The following is a 19,211-nucleotide window of genomic DNA, read 5'->3' as shown; positions in this document are numbered from 1 at the left end:
GATTCATGTATTTTTACAAATCAATCAGGTCCTACCAATTACATAAGTAGTAGTATATAGTTTCCATTTGGTTAAAATTATTTTTTTAAAAATACAAGTCTGGTTAATCCAAGCAGCACTGCTTAGATCACACATTGAAATCACCTGTGTACTTACATACTTGCACACTGTGCATAGGTCCATGTGTATTTCATTACATATGGTTGACTTTGCATAGGAAGCTTGACATTCTGATTCAAGCCTTGATGCAGACTGACTGGCAGTTGATTTAAGTTACTGGGCTTGAAATACTTCAGGATAAGTTAGTTAGAAATAATCAACACAGAATCATTCTGGGGTTTGTATTGCCAATTTGGATAAGTGCTTTTCCAGACAACTGACTAACAAAGAATATACATTTGCATTTGTAAATATAATGCGAGTTGAAATGGTGATCCAAAATGAAATTACTTTAAAAGACCAGGTAAAAAAAAAAAACGGACTAAAGGACCATCACATAACATGACGTACTGACAGTAGTAGGTGTGCAAGTCAATTTGAGGGACTACTTTTTTCTTATAAAATTAAATAAAATAAAAAAAAGAAAACATTAGATATCCTTCAAATGCTTCAACAACAAAATAGGTTAGACTTTACAGATTTACCTTGCCTAGTACAACACTCGCAAAAGCCAGCTAGAAAAATACAGAGCAATTCTACAAAACACAGCACAAATCTGCACAAATAAAAAGTCCTTTTGTCATTGTCCCATTGCACAGTAGTCAACCTGTCAGAGTATCTTGATGACAGACACTCATACTTGACTGACACTGCATGGGACACTACGGGTGTTTGTTCAGCGGCAGCTTCCCTTTGGTTGATTCAAAATATTTGAGGACCAAACATCTATAAAACCTACTATGTACATAATCACAACAATAACAATCTACTTTGATACACTGACAGATATAAGAGTAAAAACAAAAGATAAGGTATTAGCACTAGACAGGAGCATACAATAGTACATATAAAAACTGTAGCCTGAAATTGGCAGCCAGTAGCTGGGCCAGCTTCAATAGTCGGACTGGGACTACTTCAGGAGTGGAGAAGCGAAGAAAGTTCCCTGCCGGTTGAAGCCCACTGCCGATTTACTCTTGCTGCCAAACCTGTAGCAAAAAATTAAACCATTCTTAAAAGGAGCCCAGGGCCGCCAGACAACACAGCACAACGCAGGCAATAACTTTGGAACCAGAGGGTAGAGGCAGAGGAGGAAGTTATTTTTACCAAACGGACTTTGGTCAAGAGCTTCAAGGTCAGAAAGAGCCTCTGACTTGGCATAAAATTAACCAGCATCTCAAACATTTCAAGATAAAAACGCTATGTACACACTCCAGGAGCCATTTTCAGGATTAGGCGTAGGTATCATCAAATTCCAAGTTAGAGAGGGCTTACTTACACACAGGCACTCACTACATACATATGCACCATCAAGCTACTTTCAGCCATCCGGCTATAGTAGTCATGCAAGAAGGAGCCAGTAGCTAGCAAGTTAAACATCTACTACCGTTCAAAAGTTGGGGGTCACTTATAAATGTCCTTGTTTTCATGTTGTAAATTACTGTTGTAGAAAGAAATGGCTGATCTTTAATGCAATATCTACATTGGATGAATGGTTGATAATGGGCAATGTTCCAAAGGCACATTCTGTTTACTAATCTGATATCATTTTAAAAGGCTAACTGAGACAACATTAGAGAACCCTTTTGCAATTATATAAGCACATAACTGCTGCCCTGATTAAAAAAAACAATGCAACTTATCTCAGCTGGTATTCTGGAGTGGATGATGGAGTGGAATGGAAATTTTTAAATGACCCGAAACTTTTGAACGGTTTGTTTGTTTGTTTAATTTAAGGCCATTTCCGCAACTAAGGCTATTTAATGGCCAGAGCACTGTGTGTTATAGAAACTTAAATATGTTTCTAAAAATCTATGCCAATTAGATATTCTAAAACCTTCAAAGGTGGGACCTTACTAAAAACATCAGCTAGTTTGATGATAAAATTGTTGTCTTTTGGTTTGGCAGGGCAACAGATCAAAATATGTCTCACTGACTTTTGAACGGTAGTGTGTATGTGTACAAGGAGCAGGCTGAGGCTTCGGGGAGCTCTGATCAGCACCAAATGCCTGTATTGTGTAAGGGGATTTATCACATACTTGGGAGTGATCTTGTTCATCATACGGCTGGATAGGGAGCTGGAGGACGGAGTCTTGGTTATCTGGTGCTCTGGAGTGGTGAGCGGTCCCAGCATGCTCACTGCAGAGGGATGGATAGAGTTCAGAGTTAGTAAAAGGCACTCGCTCAGCCTGCATACTTCCAGCAGCACACTGCTGATCTTGTGCAGTGTACACACAGTTTATACAAGTTAAAGTAAACAAACGTATGTAGCAGACACTTTTATCCAAAGCGACACGCTAGTTATCAGATGGCTACTCGAACACTGCTTTGCCACACCCAAGAGTAGTGTTACAAACGTGTGCACTTTACGACCGCAACATCAGTCATTGCAAGCGTCTCTCGATTGATCAATCACCCACTATGTGGATACTGTTTTTAGAATTGATTTAGATTAAGTGTTATTTAGTACAATTTGTATTTTAGTATATTCTTTATCTTCTACTGTCCTTATTGCTTAGTTGTGTTTTTTTTTTTTTTTATATATAATATACTTAATTACCTTTTTTTGCTGTTAGTCAATGTGTGTGTGATGTCTGTATGCTACTGAGACCTTGAATTTCCCCTGGGGATCAATAAAGTATCCATCTATACGTCAACTGACCACCAATCGTTTAAACTAGACAAAATTGAGCATCTGAGACTGTCAAGGAGAACATTCAGGTTGGACTCAAGTGTTACTTATCAACCTGAAGTAGGCAACACAGTCACTTCATATAATCAATACTAATGTACTCTATCTTTCTTCTGTGTAAAAACATTGGTGGAAACATTTTTCCCCTCTATGTATGACATACATTAGTACAACACAGCAAAGAGTTTTCCTGTCTTTTTGCTGGTCTTGTTTGCATTCTGAAACAAGACATTCTGAAGATGACGATGACCACTCACCTTTGTGGTCTGGCGTGGCATAGCAGTTGCTGTTCTCAATGATCATGTGATCAAGGTGGTGGTCCTGGTCATTCTCCGCCATCATGTACTGGCTCCAGTACTCGGTGGGCAGGGCAAGGAGGCGCTCCACCACCTGCGTCCACGCAGAAGAAACCGCATTACCACTATGAGGTTTACTGCCTATTGCCTCATCCTCTTCAAACCCACATAAACACAGACTACCACGTACAATAACCTCAAGGCACACATTAGATTACATTTCATGAGATATGATGCCTTAGGGGAACAATTCTTATGGGGCTTGCTTCAGAGAGAAGGGTATTCTGGATGATGCCATCATGGATTAAAAAAAATAAAAGTTGGCAGTCTGTAGCAGTCTTTTTAAAAGTGTTACTGTCTAGTGTTTGAGTATTAGTACCTTTGGCTGGCGTTTGGTGTCCTGGAGAATTGTCATGGGTTCTGGGTCAGGCACTGCATGACCCACAATCGTGGGTCCAAACACTCGTGCCAGATTGGTGACATTCATTTTAGTAGCTGAACTCTGGGCAACTCTGACAAATAGATGCAATGCAGACAGTTAATATATACATTAATAGAACAACATTCAGATTTGTTTCTCCTCATTCAAATAACCCTTTCAGTACACAGATTTTGTGTTTCAGACTTTGTATTAACAAGGTTGATATACTATTTCAACAAAAACAGAATGATCATATTTCCTCACATCTTCTCTAAGCACAAGGCAAGTGAAGTAGCACAGTGTCACTGACCTCTGCAGATGAATGACCAGGAAGGCCAGAGTGTCACGGTGGGGCTGCGGCAGATCGCTGATGGTCTGGTACATCAGGGCAATGCTGTTGTCCTCATCGCCCACCTCTGAGGAACAGAAAAGAGTTGTTCATCACGTCTTAACTGTGACACAAATGTGCATTGAAGTTTTGGAAGAATTCAGTCCTATTGAATCATGACTGAGTCTTGGAGTGATTACATCAGCTGAATTTATAGTGTTTATGAGTATACAGTACAAATTTCCAGTCTCAATCTTTTAGCACATTTAAATAAGCTTGATTACACTCGTCTGAAAACATAGCCAAAAGCCAAACAGAACCAAGAGGCATAGAGATACTATAAAACCGTCTTCAGAGTGCTTCCTTCCTCTATAAATATTTTAACAAGTTAGAACAAAAAAACATCACTCTACACCATTACAACTACAAGGGTACAGAAAGGGAATCTCGCTGCTGAATCTCAAACCACTATTTGAACAATGAACACATATAGTTAATGTGTGCTTTTATGCCCTTAGAATTGTATTTACTCTAGCCATACCACTCAATGTCAGAGGGCCAGTGCATTGTTCAGTCACAGTGAACACAACCTGATCATGTAGGCACAAACATAATACATACTAGTCCTACAAAATATAGGGCCTGGCCTGATCAGAATGTGCAACGTGGGCTTGTCCTGGGCTCTGGCACCCACCTGCAGCATCCATGAAGGTCCGATTGAGCCGGAAGGTGAGCAGAGGCTCCCGCAGGTTCCTCAGGAAGTCCTTCAGAAGGCCTGTGATGGCGTGGATATCGTCCACCTTGCTGAGCAGCGGGACAGTCTTCCCACGCAGGAACTTGTCCTTCAGCTCACGGACTGTTCTCTCAGCTCCAGACAGCCGGTACAGTCCAGCCTGCAGGGGGTGACAGAAAGGGAAGAGGCACACATGTAAGTCATTCCCTCACTCTCCACCTCAAACTGGTGTGTGGTGAGCATTTTGGCACATAATGGCTGCCATGCATCACCCAGGTGGGTGCTACACATTGGCGGTGGTTAGTTCCGCCATCACTTTGAAGCAGCTTGGGTGCCTTAAAAAGTACTACAGAAATGCAATGTTTTGCTGCTGTTGGAGGATTTGGCAAATGAACCCACATGCCAGTTAAGCCTCTCAGAGACAGCATGCTGCACTGCCTTACGGGCAGAGAGCGAGTTGGCTTCTGAATCATATCTCACAATCATGGCATTACACAACTCTCTTAATCCTGTAATCCAGATTAAAATTTACTTGAAATTCCGATAACATCATGATTATTAAATTGTCCTCTTCTCATGTGAAACCTTGACAGCAGTCAGAAGCTCAGGACTCTGAGTTCTCACCTCGTTCAGGCCGCGCTGCTCAATCTCATTCACACAGTGGACCACCAGAGAGGGGATCATGGGAGACGAGCCCGACACGTAGTCCGCCAGACTGCCCTGGTCACATGACAGGAAATAAAACAAGGACCATCAGAGTGGGACACACAACAGCAAACTACTAACCCAACATTGCAGCCACATTGTGTCCTCTTGACATAGCACAGACTATGGCCTACACAAGTGGTTGTATTTGGTCATTGAGAATGTCACAGAATTATTCTGATAAGATAGATAAAACGGCAAAAGGGTTGCAGTCTGAAGTTGACGAGTCAGTGCCCCTACAAACTACCAGCTGGCTCATTGCTGAAAAATTACCTGACTGAATGGCCGAATTTACGGTGTCATTTTTAATTCATTTCAGTTGTGTGTGTGTGTTAGTTTTCATTGAGCTGTCCCAAAGTGGAAGTGGCCGCAATGTCCAGAGTAGAAGGAGGATTACAGTTGAATAGTTAGCCAAAGGTGACTGCACATGGTAGTAAAATCCCCGTTCTTATTTTAATATTAAGGTCACAAAAATTAACCAATTGAATCAATGAGGTAAAATCTTAGCTGATAAAATTGGTCACACTAAGTCTAGATCTCTTATCTGCACTCTTTGCACCATACTGAAGGCAGGGCTTAAAGTAAAAAAAAAACCTGAGCCTGAAAGATTTTCGGGGTCGTACATAGGACCCACACAGCCGTGACACACCAGAGATCCGGCACGCAGCCGGAATACTTTAAGCCCTGTGAAGGGGCAGGACTAAGGAGTAGAAATGGGATTGGGCCCAAGTCTCTTATCTGCACCATACCTCGCCAATCTTAACTGGGGTGCCAGCCATGGTTGGTATGCATGGCAGCGGACAGCGCTCGCGGCACTCAGGGTGGGACACCACGCGGCAGTCTCGGCACTTCAGAGAGATCTTCCCAAACTTGATCCTCTTGCCACAGGGCACACAGGATTCAGGTTTGATCACCTGTTACAAAGAGAAATGATGGCACATCATTCAGCTTTAACCGTCTTGACTTTTCTTTTTCAGGGTTGCCACAACTATACAATGTCCCTTGTCATGATATACAAAACTCAGTGTCATTACACTTTTGACATTTCCAAAAAAATGTCACCATATAAAACCTCAACTATAAATCAATAACTGGCACCTAGAAGTGAAACCAGACAAAAGCAAAAGTCCATGCACATATTATGATTTAACAGGGTATATACAGCAATCCTTAAGTTAAATTTACTACTTTTTAATACCTTTTTTTACTACCTTCAGATTTTGTTTTTAAACCATCACGACACTGAATTGCAAGTGTTAATCAGCGACCTTTCTATTATTTACACAGATTTTGACATATATAACATACAAAAAAGAATAGATTTAGAGACTCACTGATGTTGACAACATATTGCACATATTTATTTCACTAAGTAAATAAAAATAAAACAAACTACATAAAATGTGCAATGGAGAGAATGGATAGTTCCAGCACACTGGCTGGCATTCACTGCAAGTTGATGCATTACAAACTGGCATCTTATGAACTGCTGATTCACAAACTGGCACCCACTACATGAACTGGTGAACTATTGTTTGCATGTGTGCTATAGGCCTAATATGAACTTGTGGGCAAATCTGATGATGTACCCAGTTTTGTTTTTACCACACGTGAATGACTTCGCGATGTCAGAGTTGGGAAACATTTCTTTAAACGGCTCCGAAATTCCTTCATTGGAGTTCAATGAGTGGTGTTTAACTGCAGTGTTCAGACACCACAGAGCCTCCGCGCGCAGTATTGGTGTGGTCTGACCACCCAGAGGTCAGACGTTGCTGGAGCCGTAGTATTGGCCAGTAGGCCTACCGTGGCACTAATTTGCGGCGGTGGTGGTGGAGGTGCAGCTGCACAGACAGCTGAGAGTGGTAGAATTAACTGCTCTCTCCGAGCACGCATTCCAATTATGTTTAGTGGATTGCATATGCGACCGAAGTGAGTTAGCCCCCATCCAGTTGACAGTGATGTTTTTTTTTTTTTTTTTTACACACCACAACAATAAGCCTGCCTGTTATTCCCTACTACAGGCCTGAGCCAGTCGTTAAACACTGGGTTGTTCACCCAGCTATCGAAACACTTGCATTTGCCCATGAAGACGACGATGATTGTCCAGTCGTTGAAGATATGCCTTGAAGCAAGTCTAAAATAAAACGTAAGCCAGCCACTTCTGTTGAGTGCGCAGTGTTCTGAGATGATGCCGAACGACCACTGAATAGGACGTCAGCATCAAACATAAGTTGAGACGGAGACGAAAGATCTTTGATTATGTGCCCAGATATGCTAAAGCCCACATTTAAACGAACTAACGCAAACTTAAGCAGATAGAATTTCAATCAGAATAGGACGCCTGATAGTCTGAAAAAATAATACCTAATTTGGAAAACATAATACCTCTGAGACCACATTTAACACTTTTAATGGCCTTAAATGACAATTTTGATTTATCACTTTTTAATACTTTTTAAAACCCTGCGGACACCCTGTTTAAAAAGCCATACTTGTCTCATTTAGAATAGCTCTGAAACTGGGATGCGAACACGTCGCAGAGGGGACGCAAGAGCTTGGACATCTCGCTCACACAATGAAACAATATTTCTGTCGGGCGCCTACTATGGACCTCACAATGCAAGGGACAAGAATCAGCCTATATTTGCGCGAACAATAACGGACAGCAGCTCTTCAACTTGGCTCATTAAAATCTAAAAAGTATCATTTTAAATTTCAAAGACCGTGCGGTCAACAACTGAAGCAGATATCCATAGACCAGACATACATTTGCGTCATAGGCTGCAGATAGTTTTAATTGTAGATAGGCCTATACTCTTTAAAGTTAATAGCAGTTCACATTCCTTCTTATTTCGGATTTAAAACGCACAACAGTGCATTAGATTAGGCTACAATTTAAATGGAATTTAAACGCTATTGTCCTCTCGTTTTCCATCTCGCGAACTCCAATACAGTAAAGGCGCATTATCGTTCATCTTTTGGCTATTTCTCTTGTTCTGATATTTATTTATCTCACATTTTTACAACATATCTAAACACAACACCAATACACAGCCTAAGCCTAAACAAGCACACGTCTAAGTCTAGAGGAAAATGCGGATTCAACTTTCGGAATAAAGAAACCTCTACAAATTGGCTAAGCTATAACGACTTGAGATATTTGCTGTTTACATCAGAATTGTCCACGGTGTTATGGATCCATTTGTCTGCAACACAACATAGATGTTGTAGCCTAGGCTATCTTTAGAAATACAGGAGCAGCTTACTATACTGAAGAGTGATGACTGCCAGAATATCCCCAAACTCTCGGATGTACATTAAAACTTATATTTTCAGTAGGCTAGTCATGTCCAACTTAAATTTGAAAATATTTAACAATGTAACTGAGATTGCAGAATTGTGGGAAATCTGGAGTCGGTGAAATCACCAAACCCTAGAGCGGTAGTAGGCCAGACCTAGGCACTATTGGATATCTATTCAACCACCAAATATGGCACTGTATGGTTTGGGGGTGCCCGGCATAGAAAAGATTGCGAACCTGTGGTCTAAACATAGACGTTTTGGGCAATATTGATGGTTGCATGTTAGATCTGAAATTAATTGGGTCGCGATGGTCTGTCATTTTTAAAAAGTGGGTCCCCAGAAAAAAATTATTGATAAAGACTGTTCTAAACACTGTAAAAACAAGGTATGATGGCCAAAAAGCAAAATGTGTTGTTAAATCTGGCAGCAAAAGCTGGCGGTAGATGCTCTCCCAGCTGTCTTACCGTTTTGGAGACAAACTCATGCAGGCGCAGGCCCCCATTGTTGCTAGGAGTGCTGGGTAGTGTGGAGGTAGAAATCTGTCTCTCAGGCCGGCCTGGCTGCTTGAACACTGTATCATTGGACTGGATGGAGTCTGTGTCCCAGTCCTGTGCTGCTGACGACACAGGACCAAATAAATAAATAAATAACAACAACAACACATCACCTAAGTTCTACCATGAAAGAATGCCCTGAAGAGCTGTTTTCACAGCCATCAGCACCTGCTATAAAAGAAGTCTATGTAACGAGAACTTTCAGACTGACACAGATTGATCTCATTTTGGACACATCATGGATCTTCATAAGACTACACAGCTAAATGAAGTGAACCGAGAGACATTCCACCTGTCTTTCTCCTGCTGCGGGTCCAGTATGGTACAGATTCAATAGTAGAAACAGCCTCAATGGGTCCTCCATTAGCAGGCACCGTCACAGTGGTCTTTGCCACCAGTGACTCATTACCCTATGGACATACAGGGCAAGAGAAAGACACACATACACAACTATTTAACTGTACAGCCGATGGCGTATGAATGACATTCTGTACACGGAAACGGTAACTGCAGAAGGACAGAGGGCAATAAAAGGCCAATTTACTTCGAAAACACAAAGGCCAAAAGGACATTTTTTTTCCAGGTAATTGCGCAAGCAAACAACTAGCAACTCTGAAATGCCATCAAGCACTGTTGCTGTACCTTGTCTGATGTGCGGCCAGTTGAGCGAGACTTCTTTGCACCATTAACAGGGCCTTCTGTGTGGTTTCTGGATGACCGCTGAAATTGTTAAAATATTAGATCACCCATGTGGCATGTCAGTCAAAAGATTACCAATAAGCATCAAAACAAGCACCCTACTTACTCTTTTTTGTCGCTTCTTGAGCCGAACATTTCTGACCAAGGAGGAATCCCAGTCCTGTTGTGTCCAAATTGATACAAAATCAGTACATTAACCATAACATGAAGATGCAATGGGACATCTAGCCTGTATTACAAAAGCCATTCACCTCTGCACAGCCATTGAGTGACTTACCAGTGAGTCATCAGTCTTGTCAAAACTGATGTCAGACAAAATGGAAGCAGACTCATCTATGGTTGTCAATCTGTTGGGGTGAAGGGAATATGTATGAAACCCTGATCATACAGCACAGGAAAAATGGCTTTGCAGTGAGTGAACACTGACAGTTATTCTGCCTTGGAAGAGAATAACAAGACGACTAATTTATTTAAACTTAGCAACTGCCTGTCCTGTTCAACACAAATGTTTTCAACAGAATGATGAATCTGTGTCTACTTCATTGTCCATTTAATGTGTAATGACTAGTAATACAAATACAATGAACTGACAGACTACCCTCAAATTTCAGATAATAATCCCAGGAAAAACAGCTTGTGATCTGCAGTCTCAGATGAAAGCTAATAAAGCATAAACACATTATTACTAAATGATGTCAATGAGGAGAGAAGAGAATAGAGAGAAGAAAGGAGAGGAGGAGACAGAAGAGTATAGAAGAAGATAGTAAAAGAGAGGAGATGAGCAAAAAATGGGGCGAGGAGAGAAGAAGAGTTGAGATGAAAGAAGAGTATGGACCCTTTCAAGAGAGTTCCATTATCAGCATCATAGTTGGCCCCACAAGACTTCCTTTTTAACATTCCATATGTTATCTTAATGCAGAGGAAGTAGATTGGGGCCCAAATAGAACATTCAAGCATTGTTATTGTTTTTGTTTTTATTGTTGAAAGGGTCTATAAAAGAGGAGAGTGCATCATCCATCAAACCGGGTGTTTCAGGGCCATTGTCCTTACCTTCGGCTGGTGTTGAGGTTGGCGGGAGCAGGAGATCGGAAATTGAGGAAGGCCAAGGCAGAGCGTTGCTCTTCATTCAGCTGGATGCTGTTACTCGAGCCCTCGGAAACCAGCAACTCACGTATCAACTGGATTTGGCGGTCCTGCAGAAGCAAACAGCACTTGAGAGGATATTCGTCACATCTCTACATAGTGGGTGAATTGGTAGGTGAACAGTTGGCACATGTACAAATCTGCAATGCAGTACTTCTTGCTGTAGGAAACCAATTAATTCCTTCAACCAGATTCCAGTTATAATATGAATGAACTACCAGTGTCTCAACACATCCCTCTTACCAATTTCTCTGAAGAAGCAAACAGCACTTGAGAGGATATTCGTCACATCTCTACATAGTGGGTGAATTGGTAGGTGAACAGTTGGTACATGTACAAATTTAAAATGCAGTACTTCTTGCTGTAGGATACCAATTAATTCCTTCAACCAGATTACAGTTATAATATGAATGAACTACCAGTGTCTCAACATGTCCCTCTTACCAATTTCTCACAATCCGCCTCTGCCTTCTGCCGCCTACGAATCTCAACGTCCACCTGATTCCGGGCGTGTTTGAGCTTCACTTCCAGAGCACCTCTCTCAGTCTCGACTTTAGCCAGCACCTCTTTACAGGAACAGAAGTCCTGCTCCAATTTCAGCCATTTGCGTCTACAGTCCTCGAAATTCAGTGCCATCTGAACAAACTCTGGTTGGGAAAACACAAATTCCATTAAATATTTTGAAACAGAAAGTATTGGAAACGCTGTTTTGTAACGTAACGGCAGATAGTAATCTACCACTTACGTGGCTCAACACCCTCGCTGAGCAACTCCACCTGAGCCCGTAGGCTCTGGAAGAGGCCGTGAAGACTCCTCACTGTTGTATCCATGGTCTGAGCAAAGGCAGACAAGAAAACCGTTAGCATGCATTGCTACCGTTCACATCGCAAATGCAGGTTATTCGAACCCCTAGCATAACGTTAACATGACCTAACATTAGTGACAAAGATATTGTTTTTCAGTATATTAGTTTAACGTTGAACAAACTCCATTACAGTTGACACTAATGACAAGCCAACGTTAGATGACGAGGTGCCCTAGTCATTGCTAACGGTAAGCTAAACGTGTAACATTATTGTTATCATAAGGTGGTCTCATTTGCAATGTAACATTAGCTTGAATGTTAACGTAGCTAATATTAATCCTCATTTGCAATGACGATAACGTTAAGCTTAACGCTACGTGAATAACATTTCACAAACCAATTCAAGATAACGTAATACTTTGTTAAAACAGCAATTTCAACGGACATTAGAACATGCCTTTGAACTTTGATCACGCAAAATAGTAAAGTTAACGGCTAACGTTACCCAGCTAAGGCTAGTTCTAACCTTCCGAATGCCACTGAATAACGGGTGGATGTTATCCGCTAGGTCGTCATCTATGCTAAGTTAACTAGCGAACATTTGCTGTTAAAAATACCAATTCGTGACTTACATACTTTTCAGCTCAAAGCGGTATCGGATCTCGTTGTAATAAACGTTATGGTCCCATCCAACCTTCACATGAACATCAAATGCTTTCCATCACCACCATGGCTGGGGTTACCGCAATAACAACAGCCTACTGTTTGTAAAAAGATAGAAAGTTGCATTTCAAATTTTCCCGGCGACCAATGACAATGAAGACGTACTGTCGTAAACTAGATGACGAAGCACGTATGGGCGGAGTCAGACACGCAGGGTAGCAAGCAACAGTCAACGGACTGGAGGGCAATGCTTTTCATAATTAAGGGCCTTTAAAGGCTGACTGAGAACCGGATCTGGACCTTATTTAGGCCAGATCAACGTTAGAGCCAGTTTAGATTCAAGGGTTGTGGATAAGCAGTGGATGCCAGTCTAGATTCAAGGGTTGTGGATAAGCAGAAACTGGGAAAATAATTAAACTACCATAGTCTGTATGAGCCTAATTGTAACCTATTTCATTGTAACCTATGGAAAACCTGCACTATTAAAACAAATGTGTTGAAAACAATACAACTTGCATTGTTGTACATTTAACACATCTCTGTGTAAAGATAGGGACAACACAAGTTTGTTTCCTTTTTTTATTTGTTGCACAAAATGTGTTGCAAATAACACAACTTGCGTTGAAAATAACTCAACCTTGGTCTCTGTATTAATCCCAATCCGTGAATTAGTGAAACACAGCACACAGTGAACACACAGTGAAGTGAAGCACACATTAATCCCGACGCAGTGAGCTGCCTGCTGCGCTCGGGGAGCAGTGAGGGGTTACATAGGTGCCTTGCTCAAGGGCACTTCAGCCGTGGACTACCGGTTGGGGATTGAACCGGCAAACCCTTCGGTTACAAGCCTGAAGCCCTAACCAGTAGGCCACAGCTGCCCCGATCATCTCTGTGTCCAGACAACACTTTCGTTTTAAGGGTGTGCTGTGGAATGTTGTTTGAAAGGTAGGCAGCAAAGGTGTGCCAATATTCATAATAAAGCTTAGTCCACTGAAGCTACAGCCTGTCATACCACTAGTGAAGAAAAGTCATCATCCAGAGGGACCACCATTTCCATGTTGTCAATGACGATAGCTGCTCAGTCCACTGCTGGTCCAGAGAGTCAGTGCCCACCTCAGTGCCACTGGTCCCATGGTAACATGTTACTGTGGCCAACCTGAGTGAAACTGTCCGAGCCATCTACTGCACTGGTCTGCACACAAAAATGTGTCCGGTCAAGAGGCAATGGACATCGGGGAAAAGTGACATCGAGGAGATGGGGCAAAAGTGATATCAGGGAGAGACTGGCCTTTTTCCTGTGATGCTGGAGTTTCCTGAGGCTGAGTTCATTACTGCTGGAGTTTCCTGAGGCTGGCACCATACCACAGATGCTTCATCAGAGATTTTGCGACCACCACTGCCAGCCCACTCCATCTACTTAAAGCAATAAGGGCCACTGTTCCAACAGGGAGAAGACTGTACAGCTGATTTCCACCCCCACCAGGCAGTAGGCCTACTCATCGAGACCCCCATGCTGACATTTCCTGATCTACAGTGACCATTCAGTCTTGACACTGAGGCCAGTAACACGGGTCCCAATTCAGTGCTGTGGACTATTTTAGCTTCACTCTGGCGATCAAATTCGCTATTCTAACTAGCCCCCAGGAGCATCATGTCATGGGAATCTGCATCTGGCTCTGGTCTATTGGTGCAGCAGTTCAGGAGTCAGTCAACAATGTGCACCCCATAGCCCTTGTGTGCAAATGGGAGCTCTGAATGCCAGTGGGCTTAGCGTTTGGCCTTCCTCAGAGATAGAGGTGTGTGTGTGTGTGTGTGTTTGTCTGTGTGTGGAAATCTGTGCTAGAGTAAGTACTAACAGCCAACAGCTTTGGGAGGGACCCTGATAAAGCTCAGGGCTCGCCAAAAGCAAGCCTATGATAGCGGCTGTGGAGGAGAGGTGTCTGTTCCTGGAGATTAGGGATGGGCTTATTGTTCTGAATCCAAACACAAGAAGGAGTCTATCCTATATTCATGAGCTAGATGAGCAGGTCTTAATCTCAGAGAAAGTTGGATTGTTGAGAAAACTCACATTACTCATCACATTATGAAGGCAACTGGAAGCAAAAGCTTTTTGGAGTTTTCTCAACTTTTGAGGTGTTTGGTGTTTTAAGCCCCCAACGTCGTCTTCCAGACAGCCCTGCATGTAAGGCACTAGGGTTAGGCAAGGGTTAGGGTTAGGGTTAAGGTAGTCGATGGTGGGGGCTTAAAACACCATCGAGCAACTTTTGACTACTGTTGTTTAGATAGTTTAGACAAGAGTTCTTGCTGCTTGGATGGTGGTGTTCACCTAATTTAATAATAATAATAATATTGAAAAAAATATATATTAAACTGCACAATGTGCACATATCAGATCTGGTCTGATATCAGAAACTAAGCAATGTCAAGCCTTGTTCGATATTTCATGGGAGAATACCAGGTGCTGTACATTTTTTTGTAGCTGGGTGAACCCAGACAAACCTGTTAGCAAATTTGAATAGGGAGGGAAAGTGAAAACCAGCGCCCCAAGTGGTTGCGTTCCTATCGCAGAGTAGCTCCCATAGACCAAACAAATATTGTGAAGCCAAATCAGCAAAGTTATCCACCAAAAATATTTTTCAGTGTCTATACAGTAATAATCTTCTAACTGTGAAAATGTTAGTCCCTATTTTGCCTTATTTAAAAAAAATTGAAATTGCTCCTTTTGTTTCATAGTCAACGTGACTTTACCCTTCGATGTTTATTAGCCTGGTTAGCATCGGCACTTAACAATAACTGCCAGCTCTTCATGTGAGTAGAAGCACAACACCAGTTATCCAGATATAAAGGTAATCACCACGCGGTTTACATCACGTTCTGTTATTACAAAAATATGTTAAGCCAGTTAAGCAAATTGCCGTATTGATCAGTTAGAGATTAAGCGCCCAAACCTGTGACGTCACATGCAACTGTAGCAGAGAGGGTTAAAGCGGAGCTAGTAATCAAGGATCTTTGACTGTAGTTTGTTATCACCATGTTATGAAAAAGCTCAAAACAATTCAACTGATCCTAAAAATGACCACTAGAAGCAATAGAGGTGACCCCAGTGCCTAGCATAGGGAAGGCATTAAATTAGGATCCCAATGTGCACCGAGATATATTTTTTCTAAAAAAAAATCCCATCCACTCCGCTAAACTTTAGGAACGCAACCACTAGGTGGTGATGAGATTACTTTACCTCCCTGCAGGTTGGTCTGGAAAAACGCCCATTGACATCCGTTTCTGAATCACGAAAAACCCAGGAAAGTGTATTTTCTTTGGAATTTAGTAACTGTGTTGAAAACCTTTGTTTACAAGAAATATGTTTACTGCACTTCTGAAATGATTTGGTAAGACTTCAATACACAAATTTAAAAGTGCTGTAGCGATGTCACACGGTTCCTAAGCTAAAACATTTTTTGTCACATAGGCTACAGCAAACCTCTCCTCACAATCCGCTAAGTGCCTGTCCCCTGAATACACTAAAAAAATGTGGTCTCTGCCCAGGCTCCAAAAATAACAAACTTTTCCAGCCATTCACAGATGAGATGTGCGTTCAGGAGAGTTTCAGTTGCACGGGAGGGAGGGGCGAGCTAGCTCTCTGTTTTGTTCGAAGGTAAACAGAAGGAACATTACCCAACATCGCTTAGAGCACCTTTAAATTTAATTTTACTTCTGGTTACGACTATGGAAACAGTAAAATGGCAAGTTCGGATATGGCGTCAATGGGCTTCTTTCCAGGCCGACCTGCAGAGCAAAATTAAATTTGCTGGGTTCACCCAGGCTGTTTTTTTTTAAACATTTTTTTAATTTCTGGTGAAAAGATTAGCATCCTGTGCACCTGCACATCCAATGTCCTTGCAACTACACTTTAGCCTCGTTGTGGTCTCAGCAATTATGAAGTTGCAGCCTGAATCTGATCCAGTCCATTTTAATATTTGAAGTGTTTTATGAAGAATAGGCAGTCTAATTAACCACGCAAGAACTGAAAAGATGACCGTGGATTAGGCTATAATGTTATTTTCAATGTACATGAAAACCTTCTATTTTTTTTATTAAGTTTTTAAGGTGTTATACTAACAAATATTAACAAAAACCCACAAACCTTACAAAACCCAACTAAGTGTAAAAGACATGAAACATACTAAAGACTTTTTGAATAGATGATAGACAGAGCTTGTGATCACAGACAACATGAAAGATATAAAGACAGTATTTGACAAAACATTACGCTACCGGGGACAGATTACAATGGGGTGGAGGAGGTGCGTGTGTGTGTGTGGGCATGTCCGTGTGTGTAAGTGTGTGAGTGATGAATGTTTTTGTATTGAAATCAGCAGGATTGGCATAATGTGAAATGTTGTAAGTTGTAGTATCCTGCTTATAAGAGGGAGTGGGTATGAAGTTTTGAGTATGATGGGTTGGGTCAGGCTCATCAGATGTTTCCAGATAGAAATATGGATTTTGTTTTCTAGTTCATGAGGATGGTTTTCTTGGCGACAGCTAGCATGACCAGCAGAGTTTTACTGTTAAGGTGGTTCAGGTTGATTGTGGAGGTGTCTCCAAGCAGACAGAGAGATGGGGACGTTGGGATGCAGCAGCCAAACAAAATGGAGAGGATCCCTGTAACCTTTTCCCAGAATTGCTTTATAGGAGTACAGTGCCAGAGTGCATGAATATATGTGTCCGGGCAGTTCTGAGTGCAGTGGGGACAGATGTCAGAAGTGAAGCCCATATGAGATCATTTCCTTTCAGTGAGGTGAGTCTGTCATGAGCTCTCTCTCTGCCTGGTAACACGCACTGATTAAAGTCTGATGACCTCCACCTGTTCCTGCTCTGCTCTGCCTCACCCTCGTTTACCTACCAGCTGCACTGCATTCACCACTCATCATGCCCGGTATATAAAGCCTTGCTTTTCAGTCCACACTTGTCAGATCGTCTGCAAACCCGCACCAGTTACCTGCCTGTCTTGGAAAACGACTCTTACTCTTTGCCTGTGAACCCAGACCCGGCCGACTACTTCTTTGATCTCCAGCCCCGTAATCTTGACCTGCCTTCCGCCTCTCTTCTACTTAATACAGCCTAGCCCTTGACTGTACTGCTGCTTCGCTTCAATTGCTGTTGTGTGTGTGTTTCCCCAGGACTTCCCGGATCATCCAGCTCCTGCCATTGCTGCTCGGCTATTGGGGAACACACACACGCAGACTCTTGAACTCCCCGAACCCTGAAACCCCTGTAACCCCCAAACCCTTAAATAAACATTCTAACGTGACGCTTTTGTGGTCCTCGTCCTGTTTGGTGTCTGACAGAGTCCTGTGGAAAGTCTTGTATTGTATTAGCTGCAGGTTAGTGTTTTTGATCACGAGAAAGGTATTTTTACAGACTTACTGTAGTTTCAGAAATTGGCATCGGTAGGAATAGATAGATCTGATTCCCATTTGGCAGTGGGAAGACTTATGGTGATGTCTGTTTGTGTCACTATTCTGTATATTTGGATAGGAATTTGGAATAACCCTGATTTCATTTGCAACAACAAAACACTCAACTTCCACACCTGGAAAGACAGAGGCTTTACTCATCTGCAACATTTTTTTGGCAACATGGCAATTTCTCCACATTTGCGGACTTGGTCCAGAAATTTGGCATCACCGACAAACACTTCCTACAATACCGTCAGATTAAATCAGCAATTAAATCAACCACCAACTCCAATGGTCAACTTAGAACTCGCCACACCTATCTCACAGCTAAACAATATACCATCCTCAAAAAAACTACTATCCAAAATCTACATGAAAACATTCTAAATATATAAACCTTTTGGCCTAGAGACACATATTGACATCGATATCATGGTTTCCAAATTCTGCATTTTTCTCTGACTGGTCATTTTAAAAAGTACAAACGGTGAAACAAGGCTTTAACCAGCTCCTCAATGAGAATTTGGCAACTGCATCATGGTCAAAGATAAATAGCATCATAAAATTCAAGACACAAAGCTGGACAGCTCTTCAACTCTTGAAATAGGCCTACAGAGAAAAACATATCCATTTAACTCAGTCAGACCTATTTCATTGCCATTATTGGTGTACCATTGATTTCACCATGAACTGTTCATGCCATAACACTATGAAACATGAATATAATTGAGGTTTGCTCATTAACAGTTAAGTCCCACCACAGTCAAATGTTTAATCAGGTTTGAGTATTTTAGTGTTATTCATATCAGTTTTGTATGCACAGTGAACTCAATCTCTCATCCAGAGGACATGCAGACAAGAAGGTTTTGTGTTTCAACATGACCATCACATCACCCTCTCACCAAACATCCCTGCAGAAAACAAAGAATAATAATAATACAGCCTAAATTTAAAATAAATATATTTTACCATATTGTCGTATTACTATTATTAGTAATTAGTAAGCTATTACTGTTCCCCATGGTGAAATATAAAATACAATGCTTGAAACGGTATGGTGCCATGGGCATGAGTATGCAGATTACAGATCAGTAATTTAGAAATTCTGTTTTAAGCGTATGACAGCGCTGAATAAGAAGTCTTGATTAATTCCCGCCGGTCAATAGATTGATCACACAGTATGGGGGCGAAGCCGGCAGTGGGCTGGGGGAGAAAGAGAGGGTGTGCGAGAGAGAGAGAGAGAGAGAGAGAGAGAGA

General features: G+C 41.8%; 1 protein-coding gene across 2 annotated transcripts; it reads right to left on the bottom strand.

Moving 5' to 3' along the window:
* Window positions 1-327: 327 nt before the first annotated feature.
* Window positions 328-12,628, bottom strand: racgap1 (Rac GTPase activating protein 1). 2 transcript variants are annotated; one of them, XM_048240275.1, is made up of 17 exons: window positions 12,468-12,628; window positions 11,776-11,863; window positions 11,475-11,677; window positions 10,938-11,080; window positions 10,165-10,234; window positions 9,994-10,047; window positions 9,831-9,908; window positions 9,481-9,598; window positions 9,099-9,247; window positions 6,081-6,245; window positions 5,251-5,346; window positions 4,588-4,786; window positions 3,876-3,981; window positions 3,524-3,656; window positions 3,106-3,238; window positions 2,196-2,295; window positions 328-1,145 (listed from the first exon to the last, which is right to left on the bottom strand). In XM_048240275.1, exons 2-17 carry the CDS (start codon window positions 11,858-11,860, stop codon window positions 1,070-1,072), a joined length of 1,908 nt encoding a protein of 635 aa, XP_048096232.1. In that variant the 5' UTR covers window positions 11,861-11,863; window positions 12,468-12,628; the 3' UTR covers window positions 328-1,069. The 2 variants fall into 2 exon arrangements, with proteins under 2 accessions (XP_048096232.1, XP_048096233.1); XM_048240276.1 differs by having other exon boundaries at window positions 12,472-12,628.
* Between the last annotated feature and the right edge of the window lie 6,583 nt (window positions 12,629-19,211).

The sequence above is a fragment of the Alosa alosa genome, chromosome 4, assembly GCF_017589495.1.
Source record: "Alosa alosa isolate M-15738 ecotype Scorff River chromosome 4, AALO_Geno_1.1, whole genome shotgun sequence".
NCBI lineage: Eukaryota > Metazoa > Chordata > Actinopteri > Clupeiformes > Clupeidae > Alosa > Alosa alosa.
The sequence above is the reverse complement of the archived record's forward strand: the minus strand, read 5'-3'. Positions and strand labels throughout refer to the sequence as shown.